Genomic DNA, 17,876 nt, shown 5'->3' with positions numbered 1-17,876 from the left:
CTTGTTTTAAAGCCTGTTCTGTTATGGCTATTGAAACAAATCTAATTTTGTGTAATGTTTGATAGAATTCATAAATATCGGATTTTAGGAGTTAATTTCCGCCACTGGTGTGACGTCACCGCGTCTCCATGGCGGCCTCCTGTGGACATTATGGTATAAACTATAGTACTCACAATAACAAAAAACCCGGACAGAACATGCAGAAAATGCTTCCACTCGGTATATAATAATATTACATGTCTGTACATTATTGGGTTTTACCTTATTGTTTGATAAAACTGGTTAAAATGAGCTTATTTGTTGTTTATTTTTCGACAATACCCAATCTCGCCTCTAGGTGTCAGTATTGTGTGTTTTGATCCATTTGGCTTTCACGTCATTTTTAACTGACAGTAAACATGCAAGGAAAGCAAACACTGGACAGGAGTTATTCATAGAGCCGCTGCGGCTACACAAATTTAGCTAAGGTAAGAAGAATGATAACGTATATATTTATTAGCCAACGAAAATAAACGTGTCGGTTTTAAAAGTCTCGGTTTAACCCAGGAGTCTTGCAGGAGCAGATGAACTTCAGGGGAAAAGAAATAAATGTACAGTTTCACTTTGCAGGAGAAAAACCAGAGCAGTTCCGCATAGCACCTGGTGAACAAGTCCATGTCTGCTGACCTGCTGATTCATTCCCAGTAAGCATGTTACTGAGACATGTAATGAACTGTTTCCCTTCAGGAAGTGTTTGATGTCACGCGCAGGGGTAACATGGCCTCGAGCTTTGCCCCGCCGAGGCTCGCGGACTTTCTGCTCACAGAGAAGCTGGGCAGTGGCACCTACGCCACGGTTTACAAAGCCTACAGGAAGGTGAGCAGGACAGCTGACATGTTCACAGCATTCCCATGTAGGGTTCCCTCAGTGCTGCTCCTTCAGGTTCCACCTCACTGCACGTTTCCCTGCTCTGATCTCACTTTAGCCTTGGCTTAGTGGCTTACTCACTGATATAACAGTTATACTCAGACTTCAAGCAAACAAAACTGCTTTCAGGTCACAATAAATACAACCATCCTATATTCTGTCTTTAAGGAAGGTTGTTCTTAGTGATACTACAACATCAGTGCAATAATACTCCCACAAGGCATCATGTACCGAGGCAGAGCAAGAGCAAGAAAATACCCCCAACTCCTCCATCTCCTTTGAGTTCCTCTGTCTTCTTGCTCTTCTCTGCTGTACTTCAGACACTAAAGCCTTCGTCGGTTCAGTATGCTGGAGCGTGCATAGCAAAATTGGGAAAAAAAAAAAAAATTAGTCCACAAGCAACATCAGTGTCTGTTGATTCCTCTAGGCCAGCCTTCTGGGGGTGCATTTACTTTTGCTGGTTCTCTCACGCTTGTGTTTTGTGCTTCTCGTTTAAAGCTTTGCTCTTGTTCTTGTGGCTTGTGCGTGTGCCGGTCTGGCCCGGAGAGTGTGCTGTCAGCCCTCAGTGCTGCTCCTTCAGGTTTATTTTACTCATTTAGGGATGCACTGATCACAGCGTCCTCCATTTTGGGCTTGGCTTAATGTACACATTAACACAAATTTCATTTTAATTCTAAAATTGAACTCCATGCTGCAGTCCTGAGGTTGGCAGAAATGGATGATGTCCACTGATGCCGACACAACAAAGTGTTTCAGCAGGCAGAACAATATTTTTCAGAAAAACTCTGTAACCAAGCTGATTAATATATTAAAAAAAATTAGTTTTTATAAAGATGAACATCTCAGCTTCTGTAGCAGGTCATCTGTTGCAGATAAGTAAATTATTTAGCTGAAGGCAGCTCATCAGACCAGAGACTAGCTACAGGGCTAGAGATATTAGATCAGAAAGAAAAGAGTTTTCACACAGTCTGCATTTTATTTACTCTCTTTGGTCTGTATCTGCTTGGATAAAGAAATGTCAAGAATGAGAATAGAATGGTTAAAGATGAATAGACAGAGAAGTATGTGTTTATTCTTCTCGTGTCAAATTCAAAACAGATCCGTTCATGGCACTTGTCGCAAGTGGAAACATGAAGCACTAGTGCAAAACAAAGCATCTAATGGCTGTGAATTGTCTTATTTATAGCCACTGATGGTTAAGAATTAAAAGGTATCAGTTGTCACCATTCAGTCAGAATTTTATATAACTTGTTATATAACACCACCGTGTTTATAGCATCGAACACAAAAGAAAAGTCCAGGAACAGGCTTAGAAAACCCTAAATTAGACACAGATACCCTTCATTCATACTTTGTGAAGTACAACCTTGTTCTACATGTTCTCTGGTTACAGTATGATAATCCTCACACTGTCCTGATAGCAGATGAGTTTGTTTGTTTGTTTGTTTGTTTAGACTGATAACAGGGAAGCCGTGGCCGTGAAGGTGGTCAGCAAGAAGAGCCTGAACAAGGCGTCGATGGAGAACCTGCTGACGGAGATCGAGATCCTGAAAACCGTGCGCCATCCTCATATCGTACAGCTTAAAGACTTCCAGGTAGAGGCAGAAATGCTTTCTAGAAGAACTGAACATTTCTGGTGATTGAGGTCCAACTCAGTTTGGTGATTTACATTTATGCAAACTGACGTCCGATGAGGCAGGATCAGACACAAGCTCTACTGAGAGGCATGTTACCACTCCTGTTCACTCAGCTGTCAATCACAGCTGCAGAAAGTGCTAATGTGGCACTAGAGCTGCGCAATAAATTTTATTTTCTTTCATAATTGCGGTATGAGCGCAGCACAGCACAGTAAACACATCATGAAGGGCTGCAATAACAGAATGACTTAAACATCAGAAATAATGGAGCTGCGTAGAGTGCATTACTCATGCACGGTGATGTTGGATTGGTCATGTCGTTTTTATACCGTATGTAGTGCTCATGAATAGTGAACGGGAAGCTATTTGAGGTTCATAAATAACTGACGGGACATAAATAACTGTCAGGGTTTGTAGGACTAATAATTGCAGAAGTAACATTTGCTGTATAAAATATTGATATATTTATCCATTTATTTTCATGTTCTGTATTTTGCTACACATTATTATACGTTATTATTCTTGCATAATTAGTATTTGTGTGTTTAAATATACGTATTTTATTAAAAAATAGAATTTTTTTATTGATAAAAAGTTGAACAGTTGTTACGTAAATAAAAGGAATCTAAAATGAGCAGTACATGTACAGTATAAACTCTGTAAAAGTTGTGTGCATGTGTGTGTTTGTGTTGCAGTGGGACAGTGAGAATATCTACCTCATTCTGGAGTGGTGCTCCGGTGGAGATCTGTCACGCTTCATCCGGAGCCGGCGGATTCTCCCCGAGCGAGTGGCACGTCTCTTCCTGCAGCAGATAGGTGAGTCCAGCATTTACACCAGCACACAAGTGTAATTAAATTAAAGCTGAGTGGAGCCGAATGGCTTCCAGAGGTTTTGTCCAGCAGGTGGTGCTGTTGTTCTGGTCACTAATGATACTAACTTGAACAAGCACTTCTACTCACTGCAGTGCGTGCTAAGCTCATGGTAAATGTAAGTCTGTTTCTTTTTTAAATTGCATGTCCAGCCTGTGCGCTAAAGTTCCTCCATGAAAAGAACATCTCTCATCTGGACCTGAAGCCCCAGAACATCCTGCTGAGTGGCAACGTGCTGAAACTCGCAGGTACACGGGGCATGAGATTATAAACACAAAGTGAAAATCAGGTTGCAGTCTGATCAGATCTGATTCCTGGGAAATAATGTCCATGTTCTAAGAAAGACTTTATATTAAGGTAATTTATTATATTAAGGATTATTGGAATTTGAAGGATTTATACCTTTGAACCAGATTTTAATGCCAAGAATTTTAGGATTTAGCCTTTATGTCTGATAAGTGTATGATCACTTATACAGTTATTTTTAGTTGTGACATTTCCTAATGAATTTATATGGTTCAATTTCCAAAAATATAAACAGATAAATAAGTAATTTAAACCAGAGAAACCCAGACCAGGATAAAGCCGTTACGATAGATAGATAGATAGATAAACCTTCAATAACGACTTTATCCTGGCTGTGATTTAAATGAATTATGGTTACTTAAATAATTAATTAACGATAAAGGAATTGTTTCTTTAAAATATAGTTTAAAACTTCACCGCGTTTGTTATATTTTAGAAAGTTCCAACCAATGAAAGTTTAGTCTTTACTGTAGTATACAGTGTATGGCATTGCTGTCATAAATATAACACCATTACAACCTGCTTTTTTTAAAAAATGACAGCAACGTATTTTGTCTGTTTGCAGAGTTATTAGAAATGTTCCAGTCCTGATACTCATGTAAGGTGTGGCCTGTTAGTTGCAGGTTCAGCTGCGGAGAGAGAATTATCACACACTCCAGGACAGCGTAAAAGTGAAACTAAATCAGTGCAGATATTTTTACGACTGGCTGGAACAGTTTCAGTGCTTTATATTGGTCTTTGTTTCTGTATTAATGATTCAGAAGCTTCATCTTTACCTTCCTACTGCGTATATACAGTACTGTAAGTGCACCATGTAGGTAATGAAGCAACAGTTTCTCCACCCTGTGTGTGTTCAATTTGTAAGTCATTTGGGATTCATTCAAACACAGATAACTTTCTGGAAGTCATGTGACCTGAATCATGTGCTACTAATCACATAACTATAACTATTGATCAACCTCACACTGTGTTAGCTGAGCACTACACAGAGCCCTGATGGATTATAGGAGCCTAGAATGTTTAATATGAAATGAACATTTATCAGAAGGTTAATCGGCAAATCTCAAAGCAGCAGCCATGACCGAAGCTTGTCCTTGCTTATCACTTTCTCTTTCACTGTCCCATTATCTCTCCCCCTCATCTCTCACTGTGTGTGTAGATTTCGGCTTCGCTCAGTACATGTCTCCGTGGGATGAGCAGAGCTCTCTGAGAGGTTCTCCTCTCTACATGGCTCCGGAGATCGTGTGCCGGCGGCAGTACGACGCCAGAGTCGACCTCTGGTCCGTAGGGGTCATCCTTTATGGTGAGAGAGTCTAGGGCATGTTTTTTTGATCTGGATAGCAAAACTACAAACTTTCCTGTAATTAGACTGGAATTACAGGAAGTATCAACAGAAAGCACAATCAACCATACAGGCTGACCTGATTAGTCAAGCTGCTAAAGAGCAGCCATGCAGAAGAGGAAAAATCCAGAAAACTTTCCTGCTCAAAGACTGAATGGGGTTTTTGTGGAACTGAACCTTTTTATGGAAAGGTTTTCAGTTTTTTTTTTGTATGCTGTTGTAGAGAAAAGCTTATACATTTTAAATATAATCCATTGCCATATATTTTGTTGCAAATTATGTACAAAAAACAAATGTGTTAATGTGTAGTGTTAATTGTCTTCCAATAACAGCATGTCCTGAAATTAAAACACAGCAATTTACCAACACTAACAATTAAAGAACAACACGTCAAACTTTTTATCCTTTTATAGTTACATTTAATGTTCTGAAACGTCCATGAAACACGTTAGATCCTGTTATCACTTACATTATAACAGCTCTGAACGTTGAGTCGTTCCCTCAACATTCTCTCTTTTTTCTCTTTCTCTTGTGGTAATAAGACAAAAAAAAGCAGCTTGTCACATTACTGAGAAATCGCAAAGCTTACCTCTGACTGTTTGCTAAGCACTGGCACTGAAGACTCCTGTAAAAGTTAAATAAAAGTTGCCTTACAGAAAACTTCACCATATCAACAGTTACACACATTTTTTAAATCTGTTTATTTGGGGCATCCACCAGTAGCAGTAATTACTGTCAGAGCTACTGATATAGAAAATGAATCCACACCTTCTGGCCAATCAGAATTGAGAATTAAACAGTACTGTGGTGTAACTGTGAGTAATGAAATCTGTTATACTTTGTCTGAAGTGATAAGTATCTGAATACCTCGTCTTAGTGTTTAAAATAAACATGCAAACTGGCTAAATTATGTCTTACTCATTAACCTGTATGTGTGTGTGTGTGTGTGTGTGTGTGTGTGTGTGTGTTTCTACCACAGAGGCGTTATTTGGCCGTGCACCGTTTGCTTCTCGCTCTTATGCTGAACTGGAGGAGAAAATCCGCAGTGATAAACCCATCGAGGTGAGATTAAAAGCTCTTCACTGCTGTACACAGGGTTTGAGAACCATTAAACATTAACTGTGAAGTCTACTGATGTGTCGTGCTCGCTTTAATTAAACCCAGGGTAAGGCATGGAGTCTATTTAGTAGTTGAAGTTCAGTATATTGAAGCATTAAGCTCTGCAGTGAAGCAGAACAGATGCTGGACACACTGGATTGTATTTCTGGATAGACACACTGGATAGTTCAGTGGTGCATATTTATTGTAGCGTGCATTGCTGAAACAATGCAGATTGTTTTTGTAGAATTAAAAAAAAAGATTGAGATAGCTATTCAAATCTCTCTGCGTGTATATGTGTGTGTGTGTGTGTGTGTGTGTGGTATACAGCTGCCAGCCGGTGCCAGAGTATCCCGAGACTGTCGGGATTTGTTACTCAGGCTGCTGGAGAGAGATCCAGACTCGCGCATCTCATTCGACGAGTTCTTTCTGCACCCATTTGTGGACCTGGAACACATGGCCAGTGCTGAGAGTCTAGATAAGGCGGTGAGAGAGTGTGTGCATGTGTGTGTACGTGTGTGAAAGGACATTTCAGTCACTTACACGATTTTGTATTTGGAATATCACTCAGAATACTATAATTTTATACTTCAACAGACAGCAGATACATTCAGTCAACACCTTCTGACCAATCAGAATTAAGAAGTTCAGCAGTTCAAGTGCTTCTATCACATAAACTATTGAAGATGAAAAGTTGTGTTACCTGCTTAAGCAATGAAAACCATGACTGGGCAATTTCTTAACTCTATAGTAAACTTTAATATTTCATATTTTCTTCATCCATCCACTTGAAAAGAGAGAAAAAAAAGAGAGGCAGGTGACGGAACGACTGTTTATAACTGCTGTAATGTAAGTGTTAACGGGAACCTTCTTCATGGACGTTCCACAACGTTAAATGTAAATATAAATGGATAAAAAAGCATGTCATTTATCAATAAGTAGAGGTGGCAAATTGCTGTGGTATAAGAGCAATAAAACACTTTGGAAGTTATAGGAAATGAATCAATTTCAGGCTGCGTCTTTGTTTATTTTTGTGTAACAGAACACCTTGTGTGTTTTATATTTTACTTCTTAGTTAAAGCATAGAATAAAATACAAAAGAAAAATGTGTTTCAATAGACCTACGTTAGACAAGTAATGTAAATATGAATTTACATTATTTACATAATTTAAGTAGTATTTGGCAGATAAAGTAAGTCTGATAGCCATTGTGTGTATGTGTGTGTTTGGATATTGCCAAGTGAGGGCATGTGTGCGTAAATATCTCAGAGAAAGGGTGTGCGTGTGTGTGTGTGTATATATATGTGTCTCTGTGTGTGTGTTTTTAAAGCATCTCCTCCACTAACAGTCCTCCTTGTCTGCTGTAAGTCATTTACACGATCTCACAGCTTTGTTTGAAACAGCGGCTGCTCCACTTGGATCTTGGAGAGCCTTGACAAACTCTGGCGGAGGATCATGGCGTTTTTACGATCTGTGTTTGTCTTGTTTGCTTATTCGTTTGCAGCTCAGTGTAAATACGAGTCCTGTAATTAAATCCATACACGTCTGCGTGAGTGCTTGTTGGATGTGGGTGGTGCCAGCGTGCTAAACACACCGTTAGTTCTCTCTTCTTCTGTGCCTCTCTCAGAAAGAGCTGGTTCTGCAGGCGGTGCAGAAGGATCAGCAGGGGGAGAAGACTGCTGCTCTGTCTCTCTACTGCAGCGCACTGGAGCACTTTGTGCCTGCTATTCACTGTAAGACACACACACACACACACACACACATCACATACTTCTAATGTAAAGCCTTGTTAAGAGAATTCCACCAACCTGCAGTTTGGCACTAACTGTAAGTGTGATGACGAGGAATTATGAAAAAATGGTATAACTTTTTTTTTTTTCCATATTTCTTCGTCATCACATTTATAGTTATGTGCATTTGGTCCATGCGCGTTATGTTCATTTGTTTTTCATATGACAAACGTATATATGCAAAAGAGATGTTCAAACAGAAAAGGCTTTAAAACAATAAATATTCCAAAATAGTTGTACTTTGCTTGTTTTTCACAATATCAGATTCATTCCAGAGATAAAATTAACAAAGAATCTTGAATGACCCGGATGTGCATCAGTGATTACTGGGTATCTAAGTAGGATAGATTAAAAATCAACGTTAGTGCCTGAAGTACCACTAATATGGATTACTACATACAAAAAAAAAAAAAGCAGGATAGTGAAGGTAAAGGAGGACAACATGACGGCTGAAAAAATGTTTCCAGGTGCTGCCATTTCAGAAAATTTATTTGTGCATATGCTGATCCCATTTTTTATCATCTTTTTTTTTAAGAATAAAGCTCCAGAGTGCACATCTTAACCAGAGAATAGTTTGTGGAACAGCAGACTTGTACTTCCAGTTTAAAAATAAAATAATAATAAAATAATCTTTCTTGTTTTCCCAGTTTCATTTCAAAATGAAAAGCTTTTGATTGAACGTAACGTACATGGACCGCATTTCTATCAGTTTTAAGAAAACTGAAGACTAAAAGAAAGATAGCGTTTTCTCTGAATAAATTATTTACTCCAGCTGAAGTGTTATATCATTTTCAAAGTAATGTAGTTGTCTGTCGGGCAAGTTGCACTGATAACACTGACCAGCCTTCCTCCCATTCTTATCTTACTTCCTCAGTTGAGACAGATCTCAGACTGCTGGAGTTGGAAGCTGGAAAAAAACTGAAAAAAATCAGATCAATTTCATCATAATAATATTATGAATCACATATCTTTGAATTTTTAGTTGATATTCAGGAAGCCATTGGGAAGATCTGGAAATATACACTTGTTAGTGCTCACATTCTTTGTATGAAAGCTTCAGTGATATTGTCCTGGGGACATCCTGCTGGGGTTTACATAATAAAATATCTTGTGAAATTCAGACAAAATATTATTTCTGACCAAATAATACACAGCAGAAATATATCAGTTATCATGCACCAGGTTAAAAGAGCAAATAATGTAGACTTGTGTAGACTTAACTCACCTGACTTTATTGGGGACTTGGGGCACTATTTGTAATGATTTAACTAAGAGATTAATTTTAGTTGGTGTTTAGTGTTTTCCCTTTCCTAAAACACCTGAGTCATCTAATAACTAGATGTGAATCATAGGTGCTTGAAAAAAAGTCAAAATTTGCAGCACATATGCACATCTACACACATCCTGAATTTTAAAAATGCTGAAATAAGCTCTGTAAATACGATAGATTTATTATTAACACCACTGGGAAATAGCTTTCGTCAAACTTTCAGTATGCACACGCTTCTTTTGCTATTTTCATGTATGAAGGAGGAAAGCTGCTGAAACGATGCTGTTCAAATCAGGTTGATTTTTATCCTTTTCAGTTGATTGAGGTTAATCTTCCTTTCCTCAGATGAAACAGACAGGCAGAGGAAAGAGGCTCTGAGACAAAAGGTGAGTAAAACATGATATATGGTGTACACATGTATGAGTTGAGTAACATTTGTTTACCCTCACATGCCACACTCAATATTACCAACACTAAAGGTGGGGTTTTGCCAACAGTGTTACTCCTGAGACCACTACCAATATGTTTTTTTTTCCCAGTTGAGTAAAAACGAACGTTCCTTTGGGCTCCCAAGTGGCGCAGCAGAAAAGCGTTCACCGTATCATAGGGAGATTGCAAATTCCAATCCTGCTGATGGCACACAGCCATTCGTGGCTGGGAGTCTAAGAAAACAAAATTGACTGTGCTGTCGGGGTGGGAGGAGCAAACTCACTGTCCCCTGTCAATCACTGCAACACTAGCCAATCATGAGCAATTGAGAGTGCTTGTATGCGGAAGAGGGCAGAAAGCGTTTTCCTCAGAGTGTGTTACGCTGCCCTGTGATGCAGCATGAGCAGCAGTTCGAATAGACAGATTCGGGTAGTTTCACGTTTGGTTTCGTCTTGGAGGAAGCACGTGTTAGCCTTCATCCTCCCTGGTTGGTAGCTGTTCTATGATAGGAGAGAGCTGACTGGTGCGTGGGAATTGTCAGGATTGGGGAGAAAATGGGGGTTAAACCTTAGTATCAGTTTTTGTTTTCACGCCTATAAAATTAACCATGTTGCTGTTGATTTAGCATAATAAACGATCGTTTGAAATTTCTTACAGGTCAACCAGTATGTTTCTCGAGCTGAAGAACTCAAAGCTCTGGTGGCTTCAGACAACAAAATCAGCTTTGAGAAATCCCAGTCAGCCCGGGATATATTAAGGGGTAAATAATATTTCATCTTCCCAGTAAAAAGCACATACACTGACCTCCTAATAAACTGCAATCAGTGAGCAGTTTTTAAACTGAATTGAAGCTGATGTGGAAAATCTGAGAAGTGATTCTCCGCTATTATGGCAGTTCTCTTGGAGTGAATGGGAAAAGGCTTTATTCTCCTTTATTCTCTCTGTCAGAAATGTCCCGGGATCAGCCACGCTTACTCGCTGCACTGGATTTAGCTGCCACTGCTGTAGCGAAGGTGACGCTCTGTGTTTGGCCATTATAAATCGTATCTGTTGTGGTGCATTATGTTTACTGTACGTCTAACCTGCTGTATCGTACAGGAGGCGTGTGGAATAGAGGACTATGAAACGCTGGATATGTATCAGCAGAGTTTGGGAGAGCTGCTGCTGGCTCTGGCTGGTAAGAACCTCACTTTCTATAAGCCCCACCCATGCATGGTTACTGTTGCTATTTGAAAAAGCAGAGACCAGAGACGAGCAGCTACCACAAGACGTTAGTTTGGAGATCAGAAAGCTTTCAAGAAGTGTTAAAATCTCTGTTAACCTGATTCCTGAGATTTCGAATTATTGAAGATCTGTCACTTAATATGCGTTTACAGAAGGTGGATTCACTGCATGTATATTTGCTACAATTCAATCCTATATAAACAGTACAAAAATCTTTTCTTTGTATGGAGCATCGCTTGTGTGCAGCCTTAGAAATTGATGCTACATTTCTGCATGGTGCAATACCAATGTAAATAGCGGCGGCAATATAGTACCATGTGACTGTCTCCACCACTGATTTAACAGACTAACATTGTGTCTCAAATCGCATACTTATCTACTACACACAGTTAACGCACACAGTTAGTTACTATTCTACGCAGTTATCGAGTATCGGTTTTCCTATAATGTTTATGTTTGAATTTGTTTGAATTAAAGAACCAATAAGCTCTGTTTTGCATACTAGTCTTCGGGATATTCTAGATTAGTAAATACTTTTGAATCTAAGGTCAAAGTTTTCGATTTGAGACACAGATCATGACAACAGTCATGACGACAGCGGAAAGTTTTAAATAGAATCAGTCTGTTTAACATCACTGTGAATGAAATTACCAAACATTTACAGTTTCTGACTTGGAATCCAAATGGACAGGGATGTTTTGGCTCTGACATGCCATCTAGTGAATGTCGCTGCTTCTGAACATGCACACAAAGTCACGCAAACTGGCCAGAAAAAATGGCTGGTAAATAGATCTCTATACTGAAAGGATCTTTCTTTCTTAGTAAATTTCTCATAGATTCTATAGATAATGGTAAGAAATTATTATGACAATAGGTTGTGAGGGGACTTGAACATTAGGTTTAGCCGAATGATCAGCATAACACCAGATTTATGCTAGCACCTGTAGACAAGAATTTGGATGGTTCAGCAAAGATAAGCTAGCCTAGCTGGTAACTCTAGCCAAGATTGGGTTTATTAAGGCTGGTAATACGTTTTTGTATTTTCCTGCTAAAGGACTCAATTTTACACTGTTACCAACTAAACCACGGATGAAATGCATCACCTCTGAGCTGACAGAGATGACTTTGGTTATGTTAAGGTGTCTGTGTTCAGCTGACGATTAGCTCAACCACACAGACTGATCCAAAGCTCATTATTTCTTTGATTTATTCTTCATGTGTAGGAAACAACACTCTCTACTTTGTCAGGTTGGCAGTTTAAGTCAGGTGTGTCTTTTGTCTATATTTGGAGCTTTTAAATCAGGCTTTAAATTACCTGATTGACATATTGATGGGTACGATTGTTTGCTAAGCAGTGACTGGACAGCCCAAAATATAAAGCGGAGCTTGGGATTGGTCATTTACCCCCGAGCAAGCCATGTAACCTCCACTTTAAGCTTTGAATGAACGCATTGTCAGGAAGATTGATTAATTTCCTGTCTTAGTGTGTGCAGCCAGGCTGTTATTATAGTGTCGACTCTGGCTGATGACCTCATGCTGGAGTTGGTCCTAAAAGTAACGACATATGGAGGAGGAGGAAAGACTTCAGAAACCAGAGAATGAAACCAGAGAAACAGAGAGAGAGTGAGACAAGGAGCAAAGTGGAGAGGAATAGACGAAGAGTGGAGAAAGTTGCAGGAACCTGAACTGAGGTTAAATAGAAAGATTCAGAAAGGGAATATAGAAAATAGGAGTGAGAGTTAGAGAGAAAGTTGAAAAGCAGATGTGTGTGAGAGTGGTATGGAGGGAGCGAGGCCGTGCCGGTGCCAGGGCAGCGTGTGTGGTACCGCTGCTCTGCCATCTGGATCCCATTCAGCTCCACTCTCCTCCACTCACACTGTTATTAAATACTGGAAACAAATGAAAACTGTTATCTCTGAGTGTACACTGAGCTTGAGCCAGCGACCTAGAACACAAAATGAGCTGCACAGCACCCTGAGACCACCCAAACCCACAGAATTACAGCATGAGCAAAGGAATAATTCTAGCAAAAATGTTGGCAGTAACGAGTGGGGATCAGTTAGCACTGAGGCTTTTAAATAAGACCATGATGGATCCCAAAACTTGTTAACACTGTTAACAATTAAGAGAAGAATAAAAGCTTTAAAGGAGCAATAAGTTGCATTTTATTAAGATGCTGCTGACATAGTTGGAAGACTAATTGGATTAGAATTGTAACACTGTAGTATTTAACACTATTTATCTTTCAATACTTCATGCAGTGCAAATATGGAATGAATTGTGCTTGAGTGAATCAAATGACTCATTAAATGATTCATTATGAAGGAGGTGAAGTTTCATCGTTAATCTGCTCTTAAAAAGTGTTCAGGTGTTTGAAGCATCAAAAGGACTTGAAAGGACTTGAAATGAGCTTTTTAAAATATAATTACTGGGAAAAATGTCCCATTTGTTGGTTAAAATTACTTTGAATGATGGAATGACGGTTAGTAACATTTTTTAAATTTTGTTAAACCTTATTAAAATACATTTTTTTTTACTTCTTCATTCATCTGAAAAGGAACATCTCTCTAAAGCCTTGAAATAAATGGAGAGTTTATAACCTTACCTGGAACTCACTAGTTCTGCTGATAATAAATGGGGATGATTCATTATTTTGTTCTCTCGCTTTCCCTGTATGTGCAGCCGAGCCTCAAGGCCGCAGGAGGGAGCTGCTCCATAACGAGGTGAGTCGAGATGCTGTGTGCTGTTATATTTATCATGTTATAATACATTCACAAGTCACTTTAATAGGAGCATCTGTACACATGCTCATTCATGCAGTTATCTAATGAGCCAACCATGTGGCAGCAGCGCAATGCATGAAATCATGCAGATACAGGTCAAGAGCTTCAGTTAATGTTCACATCAAACTTCAGAATGGGGTCTCAGTGAGATTGACCGTGGCATGGTTGTTGGTTTGAGTATTTTAGAAAACGTTGCACTCCTGGGATTTACACATACACACTAGTCTCTCGAGTTTACACAGAATGGCGTGAAAAACAAAAACATCCAGTGAGCAGCAGGTCTGTGGACTGAAACACCTTGTTGATGAGAGCAGTTAGAGGAGAATGGACAGGAAGGTGACAGGAAGGATACGGTAACTGAAATAACCACTCTTTACAACCGTGGTGAACAGAAAAGCATTTCTGTGGTACAATCTGTGTTACAATAGGCACAGACTCACCGAAACTGGACAGTTGAAGATTGGAAAAAGTGCAGGTGACATTTTTCGCACACATTCTGTAGAAACTCTAGAGACTGTTGTGTGTGAAAATACCAGCAGATCTGTAGTTTCTGAAATTCTCAAACCAGCCCATCTGGCACCAGTGACAATGCTGCGATCAGTGTCACTGAGATCACATTTCACTTCATTCTGATGTTGATGTGAACATTAACTGAAGCTCCTGGCCCGTATCGGCATGATTTTATGCATTGCGCTCCTGCCACACGATGCCACATGTGCACTGTTACAGGTGTTCCTATTAAAATGGCAAGCTAGCGTGTTAGTATACGAAGCCACCTTAGTGTGAGTCAGAGATGCCATGCAGCTCTGATACAGAACATTAGCATGTGTTTAGATGTTATAATTCCACCTTTCTTTTGTTGGAACCACACTAGTTATTACCTTTACTTTATTTGTTATGAGACTGGAGCCAGGAGGCAACAAAGTTTCATTAGTTTGATTGTGTCTAGGTTTAGAGACTGCAAAATACAACACAAACATGTTTCTGTTCAACACAGAAGCTCCGTACGGAGAAAGAATAGGAGGAGGAAAGGGAAAGAAAGATGATGAAAGAAAGTGTGGCTTTTAGAGTGTTCCCATCTGAAGTTTTATGAGACCTTAAATAAATTCAGATGTGGCTACGTTAACCAAAAGCATCTCTCTCTCTCTCTCTGTGTACACCAGAAAGGACTAAATGTCCTCACAATAATAATGTCAAACATCCTCACAAATCACCAGGTCCTCACACAATAAAAAGTCATGTTTTTTTTTTTTAAATGTCCAGCTTTGAAAAACTAAAAGGGCCATAAAATTAACTTTTTGGCTACTGAGGTTAAAGTTAGGTTTAGGGTTCAGGGCATTAATTATCTTTCACAGTGTTTATCTCAATGGAAGATCTTCATCAAGAGGATCTTTGAAAGATAGTAACATGCTAAAAGTCTGGATGTGTAGGTGTAAGAGGAATGAAAAACATTGGGACATGCTGTTACAGGAGAATAATCATCTTCAGGATGTTAACAGTATCTGCTTCATTGTAAAGATCTTGTGGAATATTTCAGGGGGCACATGACACCTGAAAATAAAATTTGATGAAATGTTACCATACAAGGTTAATATTGAAACTGTTTCTGATTTTCTCACAGTATATCATCAGAGATGATACTGTGAAGTTAAAAAAAATTATTCTGTTTTATCTTACAGATTAAGAGTTTGATGAGTAGAGCTGAGTACCTTAAAAAACAGATCAAGGTAAAGTCACGGTTTCCAGAAAGTCTGGTTTGGAAATCCTGCTTAGTGTGTAATGGTTTCTGAATGGAAAATCCACATAGAGAATCTAATTTAGTTCATTAATCTGTCTTACTGTTTTATGTTCTTTCTGTAATAAAAGACACAGCTCCTAATTCATGTCTATTTAACCCCATATAAAACCCAGGCTCTGTATGTGATCAGTCTTATACTCCTCACTCTCAGATCTACACACCATTACTGAATAATGTGCTTAAACTTTACTAACTAAACGATAAGCCAAGAGATTAAGGGGTTAAGTCACTGGTATGTTTGTGTGCGTGTGTGTGTGTGTGTGTGTGTAGATCCGAGAAACCCAGACAGATGTCTCACTGGATAAAGATCCGGTTGCTGAATCTGTGCGAACGTGTAAGTGCACCTCATTTAAAACAGTTTATATAACATCAGTGTCCTGCTTACACGCCACACAGAGGTCTAATTAAAGAATTATCCATAACAATTAGTTGCTGAAATGGATTTATTTTGTCTTTTAGATTTTGTTAGTGTGTATAGATGCGCTTTATTAGGAAATTTGGCAGAAATTTTAGCACCCCACGTTAACAGTGTAATGGAAGACTAAATAGCCATTTGGCTTCTAATTCATTAAATTCACTTAATGAACTTTAAATGAATTTACTGTCATTTAATAATTTAACTGTAAAGTAAATGTAACAGTAATTTGGTAATTCTACATTGTGATTAAGTAATGAATAAAACATTTGGGAGCATGCCATTATAGAGAAATCATCAATGACGGGGGTAGAGCGATGATGAGGAGTAACTGTTACCACGCTAAAGCTGATTACGTTCTCATAACAGCATCTCCCAAAGTGTTTTATTTCTCATATACCACAGCAGTTTGCCAATGTCAAGTTTTTTTTTTTATTATTTAAAAAAGGCATGTCATACATTTTATCTGCTTATAGTTACATTTAATGTTGTGGAACATCTGTGAAAGAAGTGAGTTCCTGTTTTCGCTTACGTTATAGCAGCTATAAACATTCACACTTTTCACGTTATTAAGACACAAAATGCAGCTTGTTATTTTACTAAGAAACCAAAAACACAAGCTAAATTTATCCTGAAGACTTTCCTGTGTCAGAAAACTGTAATAAACAGCATTACCTCAGACTGGTACAAAGCAATGACACTGGAGACTCCTTCCAAAAATTGGGTTTTGTTTGTGTTAAAAAGCATGTTATTTTTCAGCAGTTTATTAATATCTGGGATATTATGGAGCATCCATAAAACTGTTACTACAGAAACAATGTATTAGAACGAGCGCATTAATATAAACCTGTGATTTGAATTACAGCCGGAACTACAGTCAGAGCTGCTGTTCTAGAAAATTAATCAACACCTTCTGACCTGATCATAATTGAGAAATCAACAACACTGTGGTGTAATAAAGTGTAATATGCGCTCGTGTCTGACTCCATTAAACCTAAAATATTTGCCATAAAGTCTGTGCAGCAAATCTAGTTATAACTAGTGAAGTTATGGCAAACGTAATGGAGTCACAGGACACCCATAATGCTTTGCTGTTTTGTGTCACACAGCCTGTTGCCTGCAGTAGCCATGGGAAGTTTCAGACTCATTGGTCACGTCACATGACCAGATCGGTGCCATGATGGTGCACTTCGGATCCGAGGCGATCTGATCGAATCAACGTGAGACTGACTGACTCCGTCCTGAACCGTGTGACGGAAAACACAAGCTGCTGCTTCGTTACTGTGTAGAAGTGAAAGTAGTCAGTTGGAGTGATATGTATACGGATTATTTCCACATTAACGTACTGTACGTGATTTTTTTTTCTCCTCTAGTCTGGAGCATAGGGCATTCTAGATATCCTGACATCTAAAAAAGAAAAAACACACAAATCTGCATCTGCTGTACAGAAGTAAATGAATCATTACAGCACTCTTTTCCATTCATGCTGTATCACTTTTCTTTAGCACACACACACACACACACACACACCCCTCCTCTCCCCTCAGTGCAGTGGGGTTCACCGCAGCTCGTCCACATAATGAGTGCGCTGTGTGGTGGTGGTGAACGTGGCTCTGGAACCATGTGGTTTCCTCCCTGTTCATTCTGCTCTTACATTTACTTTGCGCTGCCACACATCGAGTTCTGTACCGTTTTCTCTGCCCGCCTCATACTCCGCCGGTTAACACTTTAGACTCGTGATGCAGCAGTAAAAAAACTGAAGTGAAGCTCTGAAACTGGGAGACAGATCGTGTAAAGCACTGGAGTGTTGTAAGGAAAATGTTGAAAGTGGTATCCGTGAGGCCTTTTTATAAATGTTTTTGCTGTAATAATTTATTGAATGTTTGATTACAGGGGAAATAAACGAATCTTTCTGCTAATGCTGTTGCTTGTTGTGTTTGTGTGTGTGTGTGTGTGTGTGTGTGTGTGTGTGGACTGGCTGAATTGGACCTGACTGAAATTCTTTTTG

General features: G+C 39.0%; 1 protein-coding gene across 2 annotated transcripts; it reads left to right on the top strand.

Moving 5' to 3' along the window:
- Window positions 1-328: 328 nt before the first annotated feature.
- ulk3 (unc-51 like kinase 3) lies at window positions 329-17,787 on the top strand. Of its 2 annotated transcripts, none has more exons than XM_026927159.3 (17): window positions 329-467; window positions 727-855; window positions 2,361-2,501; window positions 3,239-3,359; window positions 3,566-3,661; window positions 4,879-5,022; window positions 6,041-6,123; window positions 6,490-6,645; window positions 7,787-7,892; window positions 9,565-9,605; window positions 10,306-10,408; window positions 10,597-10,661; window positions 10,747-10,825; window positions 13,555-13,595; window positions 15,335-15,382; window positions 15,724-15,787; window positions 16,978-17,787. In XM_026927159.3, the coding sequence occupies exons 2-17, from the start codon at window positions 757-759 to the stop codon at window positions 16,992-16,994; spliced, it is 1,404 nt and encodes a 467-aa protein (XP_026782960.1). In that variant the 5' UTR covers window positions 329-467; window positions 727-756; the 3' UTR covers window positions 16,995-17,787. The 2 variants fall into 2 exon arrangements, with proteins under 2 accessions (XP_026782960.1, XP_053091171.1); XM_053235196.1 differs by having other exon boundaries at window positions 374-467; window positions 610-855.
- The last annotated feature ends 89 nt before the right edge of the window (window positions 17,788-17,876 follow it).

The sequence above is a fragment of the Pangasianodon hypophthalmus genome, chromosome 6, assembly GCF_027358585.1.
Source record: "Pangasianodon hypophthalmus isolate fPanHyp1 chromosome 6, fPanHyp1.pri, whole genome shotgun sequence".
In the NCBI taxonomy this organism is placed as follows: domain Eukaryota; kingdom Metazoa; phylum Chordata; class Actinopteri; order Siluriformes; family Pangasiidae; genus Pangasianodon; species Pangasianodon hypophthalmus.
Note: the sequence above shows the minus strand (reverse complement) of the source record. Positions and strands in the feature narration are given on the sequence as shown.